Here is an 18598-nt window from a genome sequence, read left to right as displayed (position 1 = left end):
AGGCCCAAGCTGGGAGTTTGGGGAGTCAGCAGAGGGAGCACTGGTTTGAAGGCCTCTGGGAAGAAGTTGGTGGCCATGGGAAGCATGAACAATGGAAGCACTTGGGATGATGGGATGGGAGCAGGGACAAGGTGAAGAGTGGGCAGTGGCAGGTGGGGGACATAGCTGGGGACACAGCTCATGGAAGGGAGGGAAGGGCAGGGTGAGACAGCTGGCAAACGCTGGGGTCAGGATCTCCTCAGCAGAGGAGGGCACCGGTACCTTTCCCCCTAGAAAATCCACAGTGGAACCTAAAACAGTCTTTTCTGGGTTGGCCTATCTTCCGAGCCCTGCGCCCACTTCCTCGAGCTCTGGCTGCAGTGACGCCCTGGACCCCGGGTTTTGGGGAGGGGTCCCTCAGCACCTTCGGCCCTTTCTCTCTCAGCCGTGGGGGACGGTTCTGGCTCCCCAGGCCCCAAGGTGCCTTTTCCTCCAGGTTCCCGCCCCGCTCCTGGCCGTCCCCCCACCAGCACCGCCCACCTGGCCACCACCGCAACCGCACCCCCCGTCCGCCGGCGCTGCCGCGTGCCCGCAGCCCCTCCTGCGGGTAGGGTTTCGCCTCCCCCGCGTCCGCCGTTGTTGCATCGTCCCCCGGGGCACCGTGTCTCTGCCTCCGCCTCGCGGTCCTGGGGTCTGGAGGGGCGATCAGCGGGGAGAGGCTTCCGTGCGGCGACAGGACGCGTGCGGGCTCCCCGGAGCAGGAGGCCGGGAGGAGGGACCCAGGCCCGGAGCCGCGGGGGCCGCTGCGGCAGAAGGGGGAGGAGAATGGGAGGAGCTGGGGGGGCAGGCTGTCCGGGAAGGAGGGGTCTTAAGAGGCGGCGAGCCCAGGTCGGACTTCCTCCCAGGCCGGCGGTCAGCGGAGCTCCCACCTTCCTGCCGAGCTCGCCCCAGCCTCCTTGCCCCGCGCCCTCCTTTGACCGGGACGGGACCATGGTGAGAGCGGGGAGCGCGGCACGGAGCGGAGGGCAATGGCCCGGCCCCTCCGGCGGCCGCGGGTGGCCGGGCGGAGAGGGCGAGCCTCCGGGACCCGACGAAGTTCCCGGGGTCCGCGCGGGGCCCAGAGCCTTCAGTCTCGCCCCTCTCTCTTCCGCAGATGTGGACACGCTGGCTCGCGCTCGCGCTGGTGGCCGTCGCCGGGGTTCACGCCGAGGTAGGTGAGGGGCTCAGGAGGTCCCGGCTCGGGCCCGGGGCCACTCGGGTCTGCGCGTCGGGCGGACGCTACATGCGTCCTGGAGATGCTCTCCCGGGTGTGGCTGGTGTTTCCGTGCGTGGGGTGAGGGGGGCGCCCCGAGTAGAATTGCTGCTTGCGAAACTTAAACCTCAAAGTCGAAAAAGTAGTTCTGGCCGTGGGCGGGAGCTCCACGGCGGCGAGTCTGGAGGGAGAGTGGGGAGGGGGAGAGGGGACGAGCCGGGCGGGAGCCGGGCGGATGGGGACGGAGGCTGCGACCAGAGCCGCAGCCGAGCTCAAAAGGGCGCCTCGAATTCCTGCCCTCAGTTGAAGATGAAATTGAACATAGGTGGGGACTTTCACCTTCCGAGTCTGTGTTTTAGGGGACAGGGGAAAAAAGATCTCAAGAGATTCTTCTTTAGGGTGGAATAAACTTTTTTTCTCTTCTATAAACTAAGATGATTATTCTCTGAAAAATTTTTTTCTTTCTTTGTGAAGTCGGACTTTGTTATTATCAGGGCCACATCACGGCCTTTTAAAATCTCAGTTTTCCCACGAACTAGTGTTGCGCAAGTGTGAGAGATCCACTGCCCTACTCTTTGGGGGGCTCCGCGTTTCCAAAGTATTTGGGCGCTTTTTTGTTCATGTTTTCTTTCCAACTCCAGTGACCTTCTTGAGATACTACAAACCAACAAACCCTTCCCTCAAACCCTTCTGTTAGCTTAACGTTTTTTGGACAGAAAACAAACAATCCTAAGGTCCCTGGGCTCTAGTCTCCAGAAAAGTGAGGTCAGAAACCAAACATTTGATAATTATGGCAGGAAATGTGGAAAGAATTAAAAAGCATGAGGGAGAAGAAAAGGAATGTACAATACAAAAGAAATAGCTCCCTGGTGGGTGGTGGTTCTCCCTCTTTGAATTTTTTCTCAGTATTACAGTTTAGCCCTACCCTTAACATCACAGCTTGACAGCCCAGAAAAATCAGTAAAAGCATGCAAGGTCTTCACAATTTAAAAAAAAAAACCACATTATACTGAACTCTAATCTAATTCACTACTATAGTATTGGTTCTGCTGGAAACATGAGCTGTGTTTACAATAAAGTAAAAAAATAGCAAATATTTTCTGATAGTCTACTTTGTGTTGTAATAAAACCGCATTTTAATCGTGGGGAAACTGAGTCAAACAGGTTACCGGAACTGTTAAATGATCGCAATGGGATTTAAACCCAGATGTATAACATCACACCCCGGGCTCTTAATCAGTACCCCACACAAGGACTTCACATTCTCCATGTGCTTCTATAGCAGATGCTGGTCTGTCCACATCATTTCTTTTAAGGCTTCCCCAACTCTGTAAGGTCGGCTTTGTTATCCCCATTTTACAGAGGAAGAAATAGGTTTACAGAGATGAGGTAACCTGCTCAAGGCCACAGCTAGCCCTGAAGAAGGATCTGAACCCAGCTCCCCCTGTGGAGCCCATCTTAAACTCTGGAGCTGCTTCTCATGTATTTTCTTTTCCAAAAGTTGGATTTGAGGGAGGATCCCTCTTCACTGGCTGGTATAGCCCTGGCCAAGGAACTCTCTTCCATCCCTGCAGTGGCCCTCAAACGGCAGCTGCAGTCCAATGATGGATGAAGTGAATCCCTGGTTGGTTTTACTGCAGGCTGGGGAATTGCCAGCTAGTATGTGAAATCACTCTGTGAACTGGAGGCTGTTGGTTCACTCACCACAGGCTGTGTGGCCCAGGGTCCAGATCTGTTCCAGGCAGCCTGCACCACACCCACTCCCCTGGTGCATTGCAGGGACTGGTGGCATAGCTTTCCTAGGAAGTTCCCCCAACAGCAGTTTCCTGCTTGATGGAAGAGCAGAGAGTACTCTCACAGAATTCCCAGGCAGGATCCATGGGGAAAGAGGCAAAATCAGGAAGTACTGAGGCACGCAGTCTTGGGGAGCTGGTGCAGAACGGAGGCTGTGACCTGCAGTGTGAGGAGTAGGTGTGAACCGAGTTCTGGCTCCTGGCTCCATGGCTCCAGATGATTAAGAAGTATCTTTTAACCAATCCAATCTCTTAATGTCTGGCCCTAGTAACATGGCACGTTTTTAATCCTTGTTTTAATAATATTCCTTTTATTATTAATGAAAAAGTAAATTAACCCTAGCAACTTCGATACTATTTTAAGCATTTTATTGTGTAGCTAATGATGCTTGCAGTAGAAATTTTTTCCCTTGTTGGCTGTAACAGCATTACAGCAAACAAAGCTAGATAATATTTACAGTCTTTATTGACATGAATCTGCTTTAGTAGACTTTCAGGCTAAAATTATACAAATATTGTTGAACTTTAGAAATGAAATTTAGAAAATAAACTGACTTTTCTTAGTGCTTTTTGCTTTAATACAAGTACAAGGATTCAGTTCAGCATATTTTTTTAAATTGTGATGGCCCAGCAAATCATGCTGCTATTTGGAGAAGCCAAACCTTTGGAATAGGAGGCCTTCAGAATTGGAGGAGCCCCAAACTTGGGAAAAGATGTTTGTCATCATTATTAATGCCAGTCTGTAAATCCTGTTTGGTTAGAGTCAGGAACCTATTAACAAATCTCCTTAAGGACGTGTTATATTGTGAATGTTTTCCATAGTCTCTCACTTATTTGGCACCTCAGGGTTGCTTTTTTTTATTGCTTCCTCCCTTATTTTCCCTTTGTCTTAACACTCTGTCACCTATGTATTCCTTCGGGCAGCCCCCATCAAAATTCTGCATCATCCACCTGAGCTCATACCCCTGCACTCTTTAGAGTCTCTGCCTAAAAAAGGGATGTTGGGGTGCAGGGGGGGGACACCTGTCTCTTGACATTAGCATCTGGTATGGATGGGGAATGGGTGCAGCAGAAAGGGAGTGCTTCAACAATTACACAGCTACCCCTATTCTAGATTCTGTTGGAGGGGTTCGTATGTGCCTTCTCACTGTGCCTCCCTCTCCCCCTTCTTCCACCCATGGACAATTACCACAATTTGCTGAGAGGTGTGGATGGTGGGGGCTGGGAAAGGTGGAGAACCAAGTGCATGTGCCCTTGAGTCTCAGTAGGTGGATCTGAGTTCACTCTAAACAGGGAAGGCTGGAAGGGACCCAGTGGCCCACATGCCTTCTTTGGAAGGACAGCCTTGGCAAGAGCCCAGGCTGGCACCCCCACTCTCTTGGCACCTCCACTCTCCCTTGGTGGTTGTCTCTGCTGACACTCTGATTCCCACATTCTGGGTCTATAAAATCGTCATGGCAAGTCACATGCGTAGGGGACTGATTCACAAATTAAAGTACTCATTCCAGTGAGGGAATAATTGACCCACGTCCTGTGAGCGCCATCGCTTGGGATAATGGCCACAGGAATAATAAATTACGCAGATAGACAACATTATTAGGGCATTGGCCCTCTGCAAGCTAGATTTCTTTTTTTTTTCTTTTTCTTTCTTAAGTGTATTTTTTAATTGAAGTGTACTTGATATACAATATTATATTGAGTTCAAGTATACAACACAGTGGCTAAACAGTTACACATTATTAAATCCTCACCCCCACTAATGCAATTATGATCTGTCAACACAAAAGATGTTACAATCATTGGCTGTATCCTCCATGCTGCCCTACCATCCCTGTGACCAACTTACTTTTATGACTGAGAATTTTTATGCGTCTTTATCCTGTTCACCCACCCCACTCCCTCTCCCATGGTAAACACCAGTCACTTCTCAGTGCCTGTGAGTCTACTGCTGTTTTGTTCATTTTGTTTGTTTTGCTTTTAGGCTCCACATTTAAGTGAAATCGTATGTATTTGAAAGCCAGATTGCTTAATCTCATTTTCACCCTTTTATCAGCATACAGTTAGTTAATCAGTCACTAGAGGTTTTATTGGCTAATGTGGGATCTCCTCTATGTGGTGGATTCAGACAGATCTAGGGTCTGACCCACATCCTGTGACTGCTTCTTAGAGCTGCAGCAAAACTAGGATTTTAATATCCATCTTGTACATTAACCACTAAAATAATCTCTTGTTTGTTTATCGGTTGGCAAATGAACTACTTGACATGAGTCTTAAAAACCATTGTAGGAAATTGGGATGTGAAAATATAGCAGGAACTCTGCTGAACAGCCAAAACAGATGGGCACATTGAGGCCCTGGTCACTAAAAATGTCTTTAGAAGGGAGACGTGTTACAACAATGCCCATAGACAGCTCTGGATTGGTGATAAGCAGGAGTCAGTTCCCAGACTCAGGGGAATAGTTGGGGAGGAGCTGTGGGCTGATGATTGGGTGCACGAGCTATGGTGCTTATAATGTCCCAGAGAAGCAAGTAAAGTCTTCAAAGTCAGTGAGGCAGAAAGACATGTGTTTACAGAACAGAGAAAATGAAGGATGAGCCATAAATACCAGTGGTCACACATGGAGAATTGAGATGTCAGTGTCTTGTTCCTACTGCTCCAAATAACTGGACATCCAGACAGAAAAGTTCTGGCAGCTACAAACAGTATTAGCTTAGACACCAGATAGTGCAGGATTGAAAAATAACTTATACTTAGATGGGTACATTTTTTAAGTCTGATTCCTGTCCTACAGGTCAAATGCATCCTCTTCTGTAAGGTGCTGTCTTCTGGTACCTGTGATCTTGATGCGGGTTCTTTCTCCAGGAGTGAGTCATTCCCTGCATGGGTCTTCCCTTCGTGGGGCCCATCAGGCAGTTTTCTCTGCTGCAGGCTGAGAATTTCCTACACACAGGGCATGTTCATGCATGAAGAGCAAGACATGGTCTCTGCCTGCAGGTTGCTTACAATTTAATGGTGGGCTAGGTGCTTTGAACTGTGGCTGCTATAATGTATATTATAAGTACATGATGAACAAGTATCCTTACAATTACTATTGCTGCTTTTTTTATGTTAAAGCTTTCCTTTATTTTTTTTTTTAAAGCTCTTTTTGTAAGTACAATGCACAAATCTTAAATGTGTAGCTAGATGAACTTTTACATATAGACACACCCGTGTAGCCACAGCCCAGTCAAGACTGAAGGAGTTGGTGCAAAAAGGAGGCTGTGAACTCAGGGTGTATGGAATCAGTTACAATGAAAAAGGTGAGGAGTGCATACTCGAGATCATGTTTTATGACTCAAGGAGCATTATCATTTAATTAGTCCAGTCTGTTGATTTTGGTCCTCGTAACATTTGGCAAACTTTTAAATTCATGTTTTAATAACAATAAACATCTAATAATTAATGAAAAGGTAAATAAACTCTTCATAGGAGACTTGCCGTTTGGATATTATTTTAAACTATTTTAAAATAGAAACAGTTAACTCCAACAGTTTGGAGTTAAGAACAATAGAAAACTGTTTTCCTTGTCAGCTGCAAGGACATATAGTAAACCCAGTTAAATACAGTCTTATTTATATGAATCCATTTTAGCAAACTTTGGATCAATTTGGAGAAGCTGATTTGTGTTATGCAGATGGATATTCCAAGGCTCCATACAATCTACACTGAGAAAATAAATCAAAGAAAGAAACTCAAGTAATTCTATTTGACCACTTTGCCCTGGTCATTACTTTTAAAGGGAATCTACATAAGATGTCTATTACATAATTCATGACAGCTAAAAACTTAAAAGCTACTACTTATCTAACAATAGAAGAGTTAAGTATTAGCAATATGTGCCACTAAAAGTTACTTTTACAAAAAGTTTTAAAACTCTGGCAAATGATTATCATGTAATTTAAAGAGCAGAACATCACCTACTCTACTGCCTTATCCTCACAATTGGGTAAAAATTTATAGAGAAGCATAAAAAAAAAAGACTTAAAGTTCGTCATGAGGATTCTTGTAACCCTTTACCTTTATCGGAAGGAATTTTCCTAATGTGCTTTATTTTATTTAAATAAAACATAATGTGTTTATTTTCTGATAAAATATAGAAATAAAATATGCTCACAGAAAGCTTAGAGAATATAGAAAAAATTCCAGCAAAGAGTAAAATTACATTTAATTCCACCACCTAAAAATAAACCAGCTTTTTATCCTGTCTTTCAGAGAAATTATCAAAATCAATCAAGAAACATGTGATGCACCTATTACACAAATAAATACCTCCCAGCACTGTGAGGTAAAGGGCCTGCTGAGATGGCACAAACATGGCATGCATGTCAGCACTACCTTCTCCCTTACCCATGACAGACTTTGCTAATCAGTCATATAATTCATTCCTTCTGAGCCCAGAGAATGTTTGAAAATCTTTCTCAGCCAGCTAAGTAGCTGCTAGCAATCAGTCTGTGTATGAGAGAAAAGAGATTTTAGCCATTCCTGCTGGGAAAGGCAATCCAATCTGACAAACATCGGTATATGTTTAGTCAAAATCAAGGTGATTAGAAGCAGAGTTCAGGACTATGTGAAATATGGACAACATGGGGTAATAGGTGATAGGATTAGGGCAGCAAATGGCTGAAAGTGCCAAGGCGGGGGCACCACATTCCTGTCCCCGGCTCCTAAGTTCTTTGGATGAATTTGAATACTTTAAGCCAAACCCTTTAATGTTGGCCATCAATAAAAATGTGATAATGAGAATTTTCCTGGCTGTTCTGATGGAGTAAACAGTTGTTTTTGCTGAGGCTCTAAAAGCTGCTGCTGTCATAGATAACAACTTCTGCATTAGCAGCCATCTGGCAATAACCTGCTAGCTCTTTGGGTAGTTGGAATACAAAATATATCCTATAAATCTACATTTTCTGCTGTGGTTGGAGGATTTCCATGTAATCTCTTCATAGACTTTTTATATTGCCATTTGGAAGCCATCACCTATAAGCTATTCTCAGGATTAAGTCTGAATTTATGACCCTTAAAATGTTCCCTGCATAATCCTGGACACTATTTATGACCAAGTAAGCTATTGCCCAAGTCATGTGACACATGGCAAACGCCATCACAGGTTGCAGGCCCAAATTTGTACATGTGTGTGTCGTGGGATATTGGTTTGAAGTGACATGGGCAAAATGTCTCTGACTTTTTATTATGTTCAAGACTTAAAATCCTTGTGTCTGAGGCAAAATTTGTCTTTGTCCCCACAGTCTTTCATTCTGTCCATCAGTGACAGTAAAGAGTGAAACTACAGAAGTGCCAGGCATTATGCTAGTCCCTACACATGTATACCGCTGTGAGGAACAGCCTAGAACTAAAAGGCAAGGCCATGTAGATCCCTGTTTTGAAGGAGCTGCGCCCACCATAGCTCCTGGACAGCTCAAATGGATCTGGCTGTGAGGAGATCAAGTCTGTGGCTTTCGCAGAAATTACTGCCCCCTCCCTCGCCTCTTGCCGCTGGTTCAGAAAACCCTGAAACTTGCCAGAGGGATGGGTGCTTCTCAGAATTTGAGTCTCCCCTTGAGCTGCAGGTGAGTTGTCCCCTTGAGCTGCCATGACCGCTTGACCAGGCTGTTCAGTAGAAGGCAGCTTTCTGTGTGGAATTTACCTGAAATTGTGTCTGTTCCTGGAGTGTTGGTGTTTTCTCATATTTCCCATTTTCATGTCCCTCAAACCTTCCGCTGAGTTCTTCTCTTCATCGTCTTCTCTTGTTCTCATACCTGGGTGTTCCCAAGTCTTATCTTTTACACAGACCCTGTTACAGAATCTCCTCATTATTAAGAAGGCCATTATAAACTCATGAAAGGATCCTTCACTTAGACATCCTGCTCTGCCCCTTTTTTTGGCTGATGTTAACTTCTTAACTTCTTAAAGCCACCTGATAGCTCTGACGTGGCACTTCCATTCTGAGCAAAGGCTTTGGTGTAATGGGACAGGTTGGAATTCTAGCCTTGTTTGACTGTGAGACCTTGTCCAAGTACTTAACCTCCCTGAGCTCACTTTCCTCATCTGTAAAATGGAATAATAGCTTTCTGTCTGCCCATCATCTATGGATAATGGAACATCTTTCCTTTACTCATGGCAGAGTCAACACTAAACTCCTGCTTTCTCTCATACCAGTCCCTACTAAGGCACTGACAAAGAGTGTTTTTGACTCTAATGATTTCAACAAGAGAAGTCTCAATTTATACATAAATGCCCAGTAGCATTGTCTGTATTTGTACAACCTATGTGCTGGCTCAGGCAGTTATTCTGTTTGCTGATTTATCCTTGAGAGGAAGTTTAGCATATTGGTTTAGCACTCGGGCCTTGAAAATAGATAATAACTAAGTTTAAGTCCTAGCACTGCCCTTACTTCCTCTGTCATTTGGGGAAGTTACTTACCCTCTCTGGTCACATTTCCTCATCTGTAAAATGGGCTTACTGCAGAGTATTTATCCCATAAGTTAGCTGTGAGAATCAAATAAGCCGTTACATGGAAAGAAGTTAGAGAGTGGTTTGGTGTATAGAATGCAGTTTTAGCTATTATCATTCTTACGTCATCTTTACTGGAAATGCTCCAAAGCCATGGGGTGTGTGTGCATGTGCATGCACGTACACATGTGTATATGTGCATGCATGTGCGTGCCTGCATGACTTGCAGAATTCCCCTTGCCTCTTTCACACTTTATGGTTTTTTAAGACAATCAGGATACTAATTTCAGTGGGTGCTTTGATGTCCAGAATTGATATCAGAACCCTTGCTTCTATTGAGCTAATCTTGCCTTCAAATTTCTAGATAGTGTTTCTTCTGTGAAGCCACAACTCGGTTTCCTACAGAAAAAGAATTAAGTGTTCATTGAGCAAATGAGGGAGAGAACTGGAAAGGGAGAAAGAGGGAGAAAAGGCAAGGAGGAGAGGTAATAAACTCCTGGAACTTTTCCACAGTCAGTTTTTCTCTTTTCTATACCTCTCCTTACATATGGAGCTGGCCACTAGATACCTTGAATTTTTTGGGGGGATGGTCATTTCCACATATTCTTGCTATAGTCTCCATAACACACCTATTACTGGGCTCTGAATTCTAAATTTGAGGTTTGGAAAATGTGATCAGGTAGAGGAATACAATCCCTTACTTTCATTGTTTGGAAAAAAAAAAACTCACTGTCAAAGACAGGGTAGGAAGTGTTCCTGGAGCGACTGGGATTGGTCCCTTTGGAAACCAAGGCAACACTCTGGGTGTTTTGCACACAAACCTTGAGTCCTGTGCTGGGCACTGCTGTGTCTGGCAGCCAGCCCCAGCTGCAGCCTCACGTGGGCGCTGATCCCCATATTGCTGTCTGCTCTCCTCTTCATCCTTCCCCTTGACCTGTCTGTCCTTTCCTTTCTTCTCCATTACAGAGCCGTCATCCTGACGTGTTTGCCAACACACCCCAACACAACAGGCCCCCAGGTTCACCTTTTATGCAGAGAGAAAGCGGCATGAAGTCTTGATGCTTTATTTTGCTTCACCCATCTGGGACAAAGTAAATGCAAGAAAGGAGAGTAAAAAGTATCACAGCTGTTCTGTTAGGTACTGAGTTAGTGCTGGTGACTAAGACACAGGCCCTGTTCCCTAGGAGCACGCGGTCCCGTGGGAGAGGCAGACAGGGACTCAGAGTGCTCCAGGGTGGTAAGTGATAGGACAGGGCTGAGAGCCTCAGCCAGCACTGGGGGTCTGGGAAGTCCTCCAAGAGGGAGTGCCCCACAAGCTGAGCCCTGGAAAATAAGTAGTAGTTAGCCAAACAAGCAGGAGGAGAGGAAAGAGCCATATCTTATTTCTTACAATGTGATAATGAAGTTATAATCTTCATTTTATCAATGAAAAAACTGTGGCTCAGAGAATTCAGTTAGTTCCTGAAGGGCAGCCACCTAGTATATAATAAAGCCAGGATACAAATTCAGGACGTCAAGCTCTCAAGGCAAATGCTTGGTGTTCTAGGCCCACTCTGCCTTGTTCCTGAAAGTGACTGAAAACAAACCAGAAATGCTTTTGCTGGGTAACGTGGACTCAGAAAAACTCATACAGGCCCCCTCACCTTATGTCAGCCAGAGGCGCCCAGATGGGCACTTGAGGCCTGGTTATTCTGACCACCCAGGTGTGGGCCGGTCTCCACTTGCTTCAGACCCAGCTACTTCTCTGGCCCACGGTGAAGTGGTCAGTGACTCAGAGGTTTTAGGGCAGCTTCTTTGTCCTTCATATGCATTCACAACTGTTCACACTGAGTGAGACCAAATCGCAAGGCAGCTCTGAGATTCCAGCTGAGGTACTGTGTGTGGTTGCTCACACCGTCTGCATGAGAGTGGCCGGCTAAGGGGGCAAGTGGGGCTGACTCCGTCCTGCACTCTGCTTACCAGGCTATGTACCCTGGCGGGGGGGCTTGTGTCTGTCCACTCAGAGCAAGGGCACCTTTTCAACAGATGTGTGAAGTACCCCAAACCCAACATTTTCTCCCAGATACATGATGCTTATTGGACTATGGTGCCCATTTCTCCATCTATACATTTTATAAATTGTTAACATTCAGAGTCATACAGTTCTTGTAGCAAGCATCCATAAAAAAGCAGTTCTATGCTTTTGTGGTTTTATCTCGTGGATTAGCTAAGATGATACAAATGGAAATTTTAAAAACCTGTGCTTTTGCATCACAAATATGTTGCTTTTGGACGTTGCCCAGCTCAATCTAGTTTGGAAACTCTGATCCCCCAAGAATTAAGAAAAGCATTCCAAGCTTCCCTCTGGCTGCTGTATCAGCACAACTTCCCTCAGCCCACAGTGAAATTCCAGCCCCGAGGAAGAAATGTCTTAGACCAAGTGAATTCCCAGCCTGGAGCCTGTCAGAGGCTGTGTCATGTGTTTGCATTAGCTGCACAAAAAGCAGGCAGGCCTTCCGGCCTTGTTCCCTATCCTCCCTGCACCCCCCTCTGGAGAGACCAGTCTAGACAGTGTCTGCTTGGCACTGTGCCTTTTTAGCACAAACCACATCGTTCTGCAGTTCTGACTCAGGTTGCTCCTCCTCACTCATTTCCCCAGTTTTCTTAGACTAAAATCGTCTTGGGGGGACTGGCATGAGCAGCCCACATAAGAAGCAAGTGAATGCATTTTTTCAGACTGTCAGGGTTCTGCTGTCTTGAGAAGTTCCAAGATGAGAGTACACCAGCAGTGCTGGCCGAAGCTGTGGCTGAGTTTACAGAGATCCCTGATGTGAGCTGGCTTCCTATAAGCCTCCATTTATTGGCCCGAGATAGGCTGGAACAAATAACCCAGGACAGCCAGTGACACCAGGTAATGAGCCTCGTGTCTTCCAAAGGTAATGTGAGCTTGGGCAAGTTGCTGGACCCCTCATCTGTAAAACATGAGGATTAGAGTAGGTAAGCCCTAAAACTCAGCTCTGAGATCCTGTCCTTATTAAAAGGAGGTAGACATTTTAAGTTGGATTGTCAAAATATTCTACTTTATGGAGTTAGGATGTTTGATTAGCTCTTACTTAATTGACAGCCCAGGGAGGAGCAGGGGGGAAAGAGAAGCTGGCCCAGGAATGGGAAAAGAGAGTAAGAGCAGTCAGCATTTTGTGTTCCTTGCTTTCTCCTGAGTATAGTGAGTGCGATATAAATAGTACAGCATGGAGCACCTGAGCAGTGTTCATGCCTAGGAATCTCAAGCACTGTTTACTCTCTAGAAAGCAATTGCTTGATTTTGCACTGCAGAAACCAGCTGCCCAACAACACTGGGCAAGAAATCAAGGATGCTGGGTTTCCTTGGGGTTGAACAAGGAATTTTAAAAAACAAAGAAGACAACCCAAAATGCCCAAATGTGCAACTTAAGCTTTTACTGAATTTATTTTTTTTTAAATCCGAAGCTTCTTGTGACCTTTAGAAATGTTCACATTTTCTTTAAAAAATAATGCTGCATGGACCCAAATATTGTTCTGGGGAACCCTTCTTGAACAGGCATTGATGAAGCTGCTACCCTGAACCGCACACCCTTCTCTCGAAATCAATTCAGGGCTCTATTACAGCTGAGGGCACTGCTCTTTGGCCTTGACCCCAGCAGTTCGATCAAGTAGTTAGATCACTTGCAAGTTTGAACTCCGCGAGGAAGCAGAGGCCAGTGCGGATGCTTTAGTCTTGCTGAAATTCTTGGTACCTGAACTGCACTTCAGTCCCTAAATCCCACCAAATGATCCCAGAATGCTAAGTACTGACTGTGGGTCCTGAAACCAGCCCAGTTTTGCATGTGGCTTTCTGAATAAGGCTACTTGCACAGTGTCAGAATTGAACTAAATTGGCTATGTTCCAAAGTAGTCTATATACACAGACACTTAACACATAAATTTCACTGCTTAATTGACTTAATTTAATTGACTATTTAATTGACTTAAATTTCCTACTTGGAAAACTTGACCACCTATCTATCCATTTCCTTCACAAAAACAAATTCCTATGGAAACTTAATGAAGACAGGCATAAGACGTTATTAAATTTCCCTAATTTGACTGTTTTGTTTCATTTCATTTTGCAGTTGACTTCGGTTATACTGTCCTGATTCTTTTCTGAGCCTTAGGCACACAGAAGATAGTGGAGAAGAGTGCTTATTTTTGTGGTTGTGAAGTTACTTATTAATAAACATTAATCAGTGTATGTTATTCATTCATTGATTCATTCTCTACCTCCTTCCAAACACAAGAGGTATGTTTTTCCTCTCAAATCCCCTGGCTAGCCTGTCCTACTAGCTTCTGTTATTATTAGGCTGACTAAGCCCATTTTTAATTATGGAGAAGGACCCAAGTTTGTGGTAACAGGAAAATAAAATGAAGGATTCAAAGACAGTCCAGAGAAATTCCCGGTGACACTCACCAGGATATCCGGCTCATTCAATCTTTAATGCAGAACTGATATGTGTGGAATTTCTGTTGGAAGAGTTTAAAGCCATTGAACTGAGCACAGACTCCGACATACCTGAGTCGCTTTCACGGCAGGGCCCTTATCAGGAGGGCCCTGGTGTGGCTTTTGGGTAGCCCAGCCCCGCTCACAATCGCCTGCTTGGGAGGGAGGCAGAATTCACACATGCTTGGAATGCTCAGCTTCACTGCTCCAAGGGCCTCCCCATCTGTGGGTCTTCACGATGTGCTACAATTACCGTGCTGCAAACTGGGGGCAGGCTAAGGTCTCCACCAGAAACAGGAAGTTCACATGGCTTCTTCCACTTTGAGTCCTAAGAATCTTTCAGGAATGTGTCCATTTGTGCTTTGTTCCCCCATTTCTCCTCTTGTCTTCTATCCATGGCATTTTCTCTTCTTTTTTTTCCTTTCCATCCTTGGTGGCCTTGGCCTTGCCAACAGCCACAAGCAGAGAAGCAGACTCTCTGGTTCAGCTGTTTATTGTAAGGGTAAAGACTTTCACTCTAAGTATTAATTGGCGTCTGCATCGTGTTCACCAGAAGAGTAATTTTCTGCATGGCACGAAAAGCCGGTTAATGATCAAAGAAAACTCCAGCAACAAGGACACCCACTTCAGGTGTGAGCTTACTTGGGGTTTCTCAGTTTCCTTTCTTAGGGGTGGGACTAGAAGGGAGCAGGGGACTGGAAAGTGTTTTGAGAAGAGGCCAGACATGTAAGTCTGCTAAATGTTGGGTACAATAAGTTCAGTACTCACTGCAGACTTATTTCATAATAAAATTTCCTAAGCCACTTTTGGGCCATATTGTTAGAAGGACAGTTACCAAGTTAACAGCTTTATCTTTGAGAGATACAGCTGGAAACGAGTCTTTAGTGGTTTTCCTTTATTTTGTACAGAGAACATGTATAATATAACTGTACGATAATAAGCTATACAAGCTGGGTTTTTTGTGTTTGTCATGGGCTCAGTCTGTTTTTTTAAGACAAAAATAAACCATGAAGGTGATAGGAAATCCTATAAAAATAACCAATGCTTGAGGATTATTAACCCCACCATGTTGGTCATTTTACAGCTTAATTGTATTTTCCCTTTAAATTCCCTATACACATTTGATCAAATAGAAAGCTCTTCATTCTTTGAATTGCCATGTGGATTAGAGAGCAAGCTGGGTTCCTTCCCAGGGGCTGTATTTCAGTTGACTGGCTGTTTTTCTAGGGAATGCTATCATTATTCTGCCCAGTGTAAATGGCATTGTCATGTAATGACAGTAATTGCTCATGTTACAGTGACCTGGACTGTGAGCACCACCTAATTCTCCAGTGATCTCTTGTTTAACTGCAGGAGAAAAGTCTTCTCTCTGCCTGGGCTGGTGAAATGAGTGTGTGTATGTCTTTGTCCCACATAGTTGAGGGTTGTTATGGGCTCTCGGGGTTAACCATCTGTGGGTTTACATGTGACAACAGCCATACTCAGAAAATCGTGACATTTTCTTTGAGGGCGAGATGAATATTAGGAATTACAAGTCCAAGGGTATTCAAAGCATGTGAATTGCTCCAAAATGGTGTTCTTGTTTAGAAATGAGTGGAGTATGGTAGGAAGAAGGAAAATAGTGACATGGAAGAGTGGGGGAAGAGGAGGGAGGTGGTGATGGAGGTGGGAAACTCTCACTGTTAATTGGAGTGGGTAATTGTAAAAGTACAAGAAGATGGGGCAAGGGGAGACTTTTTGGTCTTTATCTTAAATGCTTCATGAAGAAATACTGTGAGTGAACACAGCTGATACACATGATCAGAAAAGAATATGACTGCTTTTGCTAAATGAATACAGCATCTATAAGCAAAACTCACACTTGAAAATGATAATGTGAAAACTGTAGATTAAAAAGGCACCCATATATAGTGTGTACAGCAAGAATGATAGTGATACAAAGTAGCTTATACAAGGTAAAATGCTCAAAAAATAGGAGCTGCTGTTCTTGTTCTTGCTTGAATTCTAAGGGAGAGTAGAACTACAGAGAGAGACATGCAGAGCCTAGATCCATGTTTCTCAAACTGCATTGAGTAATATTAATATATGCACTAGGTTAAATGGTTTTTTTAGTTATAGAACTTTTCAAAACCTTGCAATGTTCATGTGCATTATTTATTTTCCTCTCTAGGAGGGAAGTATAAGCAGTGTTTCTCAGGCATTTCACCACAGAACATAGTTTCCAAAAATAGCATAAATATTTCAAGGCTTGTGTTCCATGGAACGGTTTGGAAACACGGGTCAGTTCTAGATGGATTTCCATAACCAGAGACTGTTTACATCTGACCTCAGGTCTTAGTGGCCTTGCTGAAATCACTTCCTAAACTAACTCAGTTTCATCAAGAAGGCATGGGACTTGTCTGTACCCCAGAGCCAATCCAAGCGAAGATCCTTCTGTGAGTGACTCCACACTGGACCACTGGCCTGGCCATAGCCATTCCTACCTAGAACTGGCTGGGGTATTTTTTTGGTTATCAAGTTGAAGTACCCAGGAATCTTCTTTTTGGTTTTTCATCCTAACCCAGTTAATGAGCAAGTCCTGTTGGCTCTACTGTCAGTATATCACCTTTCCATTGACTATGCGTGGTCTCCATTATTACCACCCCAGTCCAAGCCATCATAATTTTGTGCATGGACTACTGCAGTAGCATCTGAGCTGCTCTCCATGTTTTCCTTCTCTTCTCTCCACATCTACTTTTCTACATAACAGTCTAAGTAATCTTTGTAAAACATGTATCTGATCATGTCACTCTCCTATATAAAATTCTCCAGTGTTACCTGTTAATTAAAAATAATACACAAACATATCAGCACCTACAAGGGTGATCCTACATGTTCCAGCCCTTGCTTGCTTTTCCCAGATTACCTTTTACTGCTCTCCCCACTGGACCCAGTGTAAAAAGCCATGCTGGCCTATTTTCTGTTCTAGGAACATAACAAATTCCCCCTTGTTTCAGTACCTTTGCATTTTTCTTCTCTCTGTCTGAACTGCTCCTTCCATCCTTCATGTCTCATCTCAATAGAGTGTTCCCTAACCACTTGATCTGAGTGATACCTTCTCTCTCAGATTTCTCTATCAGACATATTTGACATATTCTTCTAAAGAACATATTCTTCTATAAGTTCACCACAGTGTGAAATGATCTTGTTATCTGTGTTTATTCACTGCCATCCCTCTAGAATATGTACTGTTCCATGATAGAGCCCCTCTCTGCCACATTCACCAAAGAATCCCAGCACCTAGTACTGAGCTTAGCATATTGTAGTTGCTCACTATATATTTGCTGAGTTAATCCACTGGCCAAATGGATTAATTAATGAATCCATATTTCTTACGTAATATGAGAAGATGCGTGATATCCTGCCTACAGTCTTTGGACATGTCTGTGTCAGATTCTGCAGATATTTGTATACCTGGGGAGATGGTTTGACAGAATTCTCCCATTGACACTTTGCTTAACCCTGGACTTCGCTTTTACCCCCTGGACATGGTAGTAATGCTGGGCTTGTTTAGTGTGACACCTGGATTCTGATTTCTCCCAGCTCCTGGTGAAGTTGGAACTTGACATAGCCCACTTACCTGCAGCCTTACTCCCTAAACTCGCTTACAGTGGTCCCATAGAGCAAATGTCCTGACTTCCATAGCTTGTTGTTCCACTTTCCAGTGGAGTCAGGGTAACTAAAAGCAGTTCAATATTTGGCATTTCTCTAATGTTGAGTCAGTTAAAAAACAGAGCTTGTAATACTTGGGAGTGTTTTCACCACAAATGAGAATCTGTCTGTAGCAACTAAGCTAGTAGGTTTTGTGTAGGATTTATAATGCAGTCCTTGGGGGGAAATGAACAGAAAAAGAGGTTTTGGTGGATTGTTGGTACAGTTTGAGGGTCTCCCAGGATTTTAATCTGTGCAAAACAGGAAGTTTTTGCTTCACAGTGAAGTATAATACCTGGCAGTCTCTCACTGGTGGGCCTCCTGTCAGCTAAGCCCTGATTGGCCAGCTGGCACAAGTAGGTTTTACAGCCCCTTCCCCCAAGCTGTGACTCCACACTCCCAAGCTGCAAGGAAAGAATGCAAGGCAGGAATGTCTCAAGAATAGAATGTGCATGTTTTCATGGCCTTTGATCTCAGGGCCCTAAAATTGTGTGCGTGTGTGTGTGTGTGTGTGTGTGTGTGTGTAATAGCACTGAAGTTGGTGGCAAGAGAGTGTAGCAGTTGAGCCAAGAAGATGAAAAAAAGTTTTGAGAAATAGCCACTACATTGCCAAATTTGTCCGTGAACTTTTATGCAAAGAAGAAAAAAGTTTAAATAGTTAAGAGAAGGCTCAAAATATGTAGTTAAATTAGCCCCTTATCACTGTTTCATGAGATAAGCCATACATAGTCCCAAAGACAGGAGGTGGGTTTACATTTTCTCTTCCTTATAGAGGAGACCAGAAGGGTGCAGTGACTTGTTCAAAGCAGAGCCAAAATTAGGCTTAAGTTCCCACAATGCCTGACTGTTTCCAAAGGACTGGGGGTTCATTACATCAGTATCCTGGTGCCAGATGCAGCCCAGCA

At 44.4% G+C, this 18598-nt stretch overlaps 1 protein-coding gene across 1 annotated transcript in view; it reads left to right on the top strand.

Moving 5' to 3' along the window:
- The first annotated feature begins 367 nt into the window (after nt 1-367).
- FSTL1 (follistatin like 1) overlaps nt 368-18598 on the top strand; it is a 50083-nt gene continuing 31852 nt past the window's right edge. Inside the window, exons 1-2 of the mRNA XM_036883420.2 lie at nt 368-972; nt 1133-1189. Coding sequence (XP_036739315.2) covers nt 805-972; nt 1133-1189 — 225 coding nt within the window. The 5' untranslated portion in view covers nt 368-804. The remainder of the gene's footprint in view (nt 973-1132; nt 1190-18598) is intronic.

Source organism: Manis pentadactyla, chromosome 1, assembly GCF_030020395.1.
Source record: "Manis pentadactyla isolate mManPen7 chromosome 1, mManPen7.hap1, whole genome shotgun sequence".
In the NCBI taxonomy this organism is placed as follows: Eukaryota; Metazoa; Chordata; class Mammalia; order Pholidota; family Manidae; genus Manis; species Manis pentadactyla.
The sequence above is the reverse complement of the archived record's forward strand: the minus strand, read 5'-3'. Positions and strand labels throughout refer to the sequence as shown.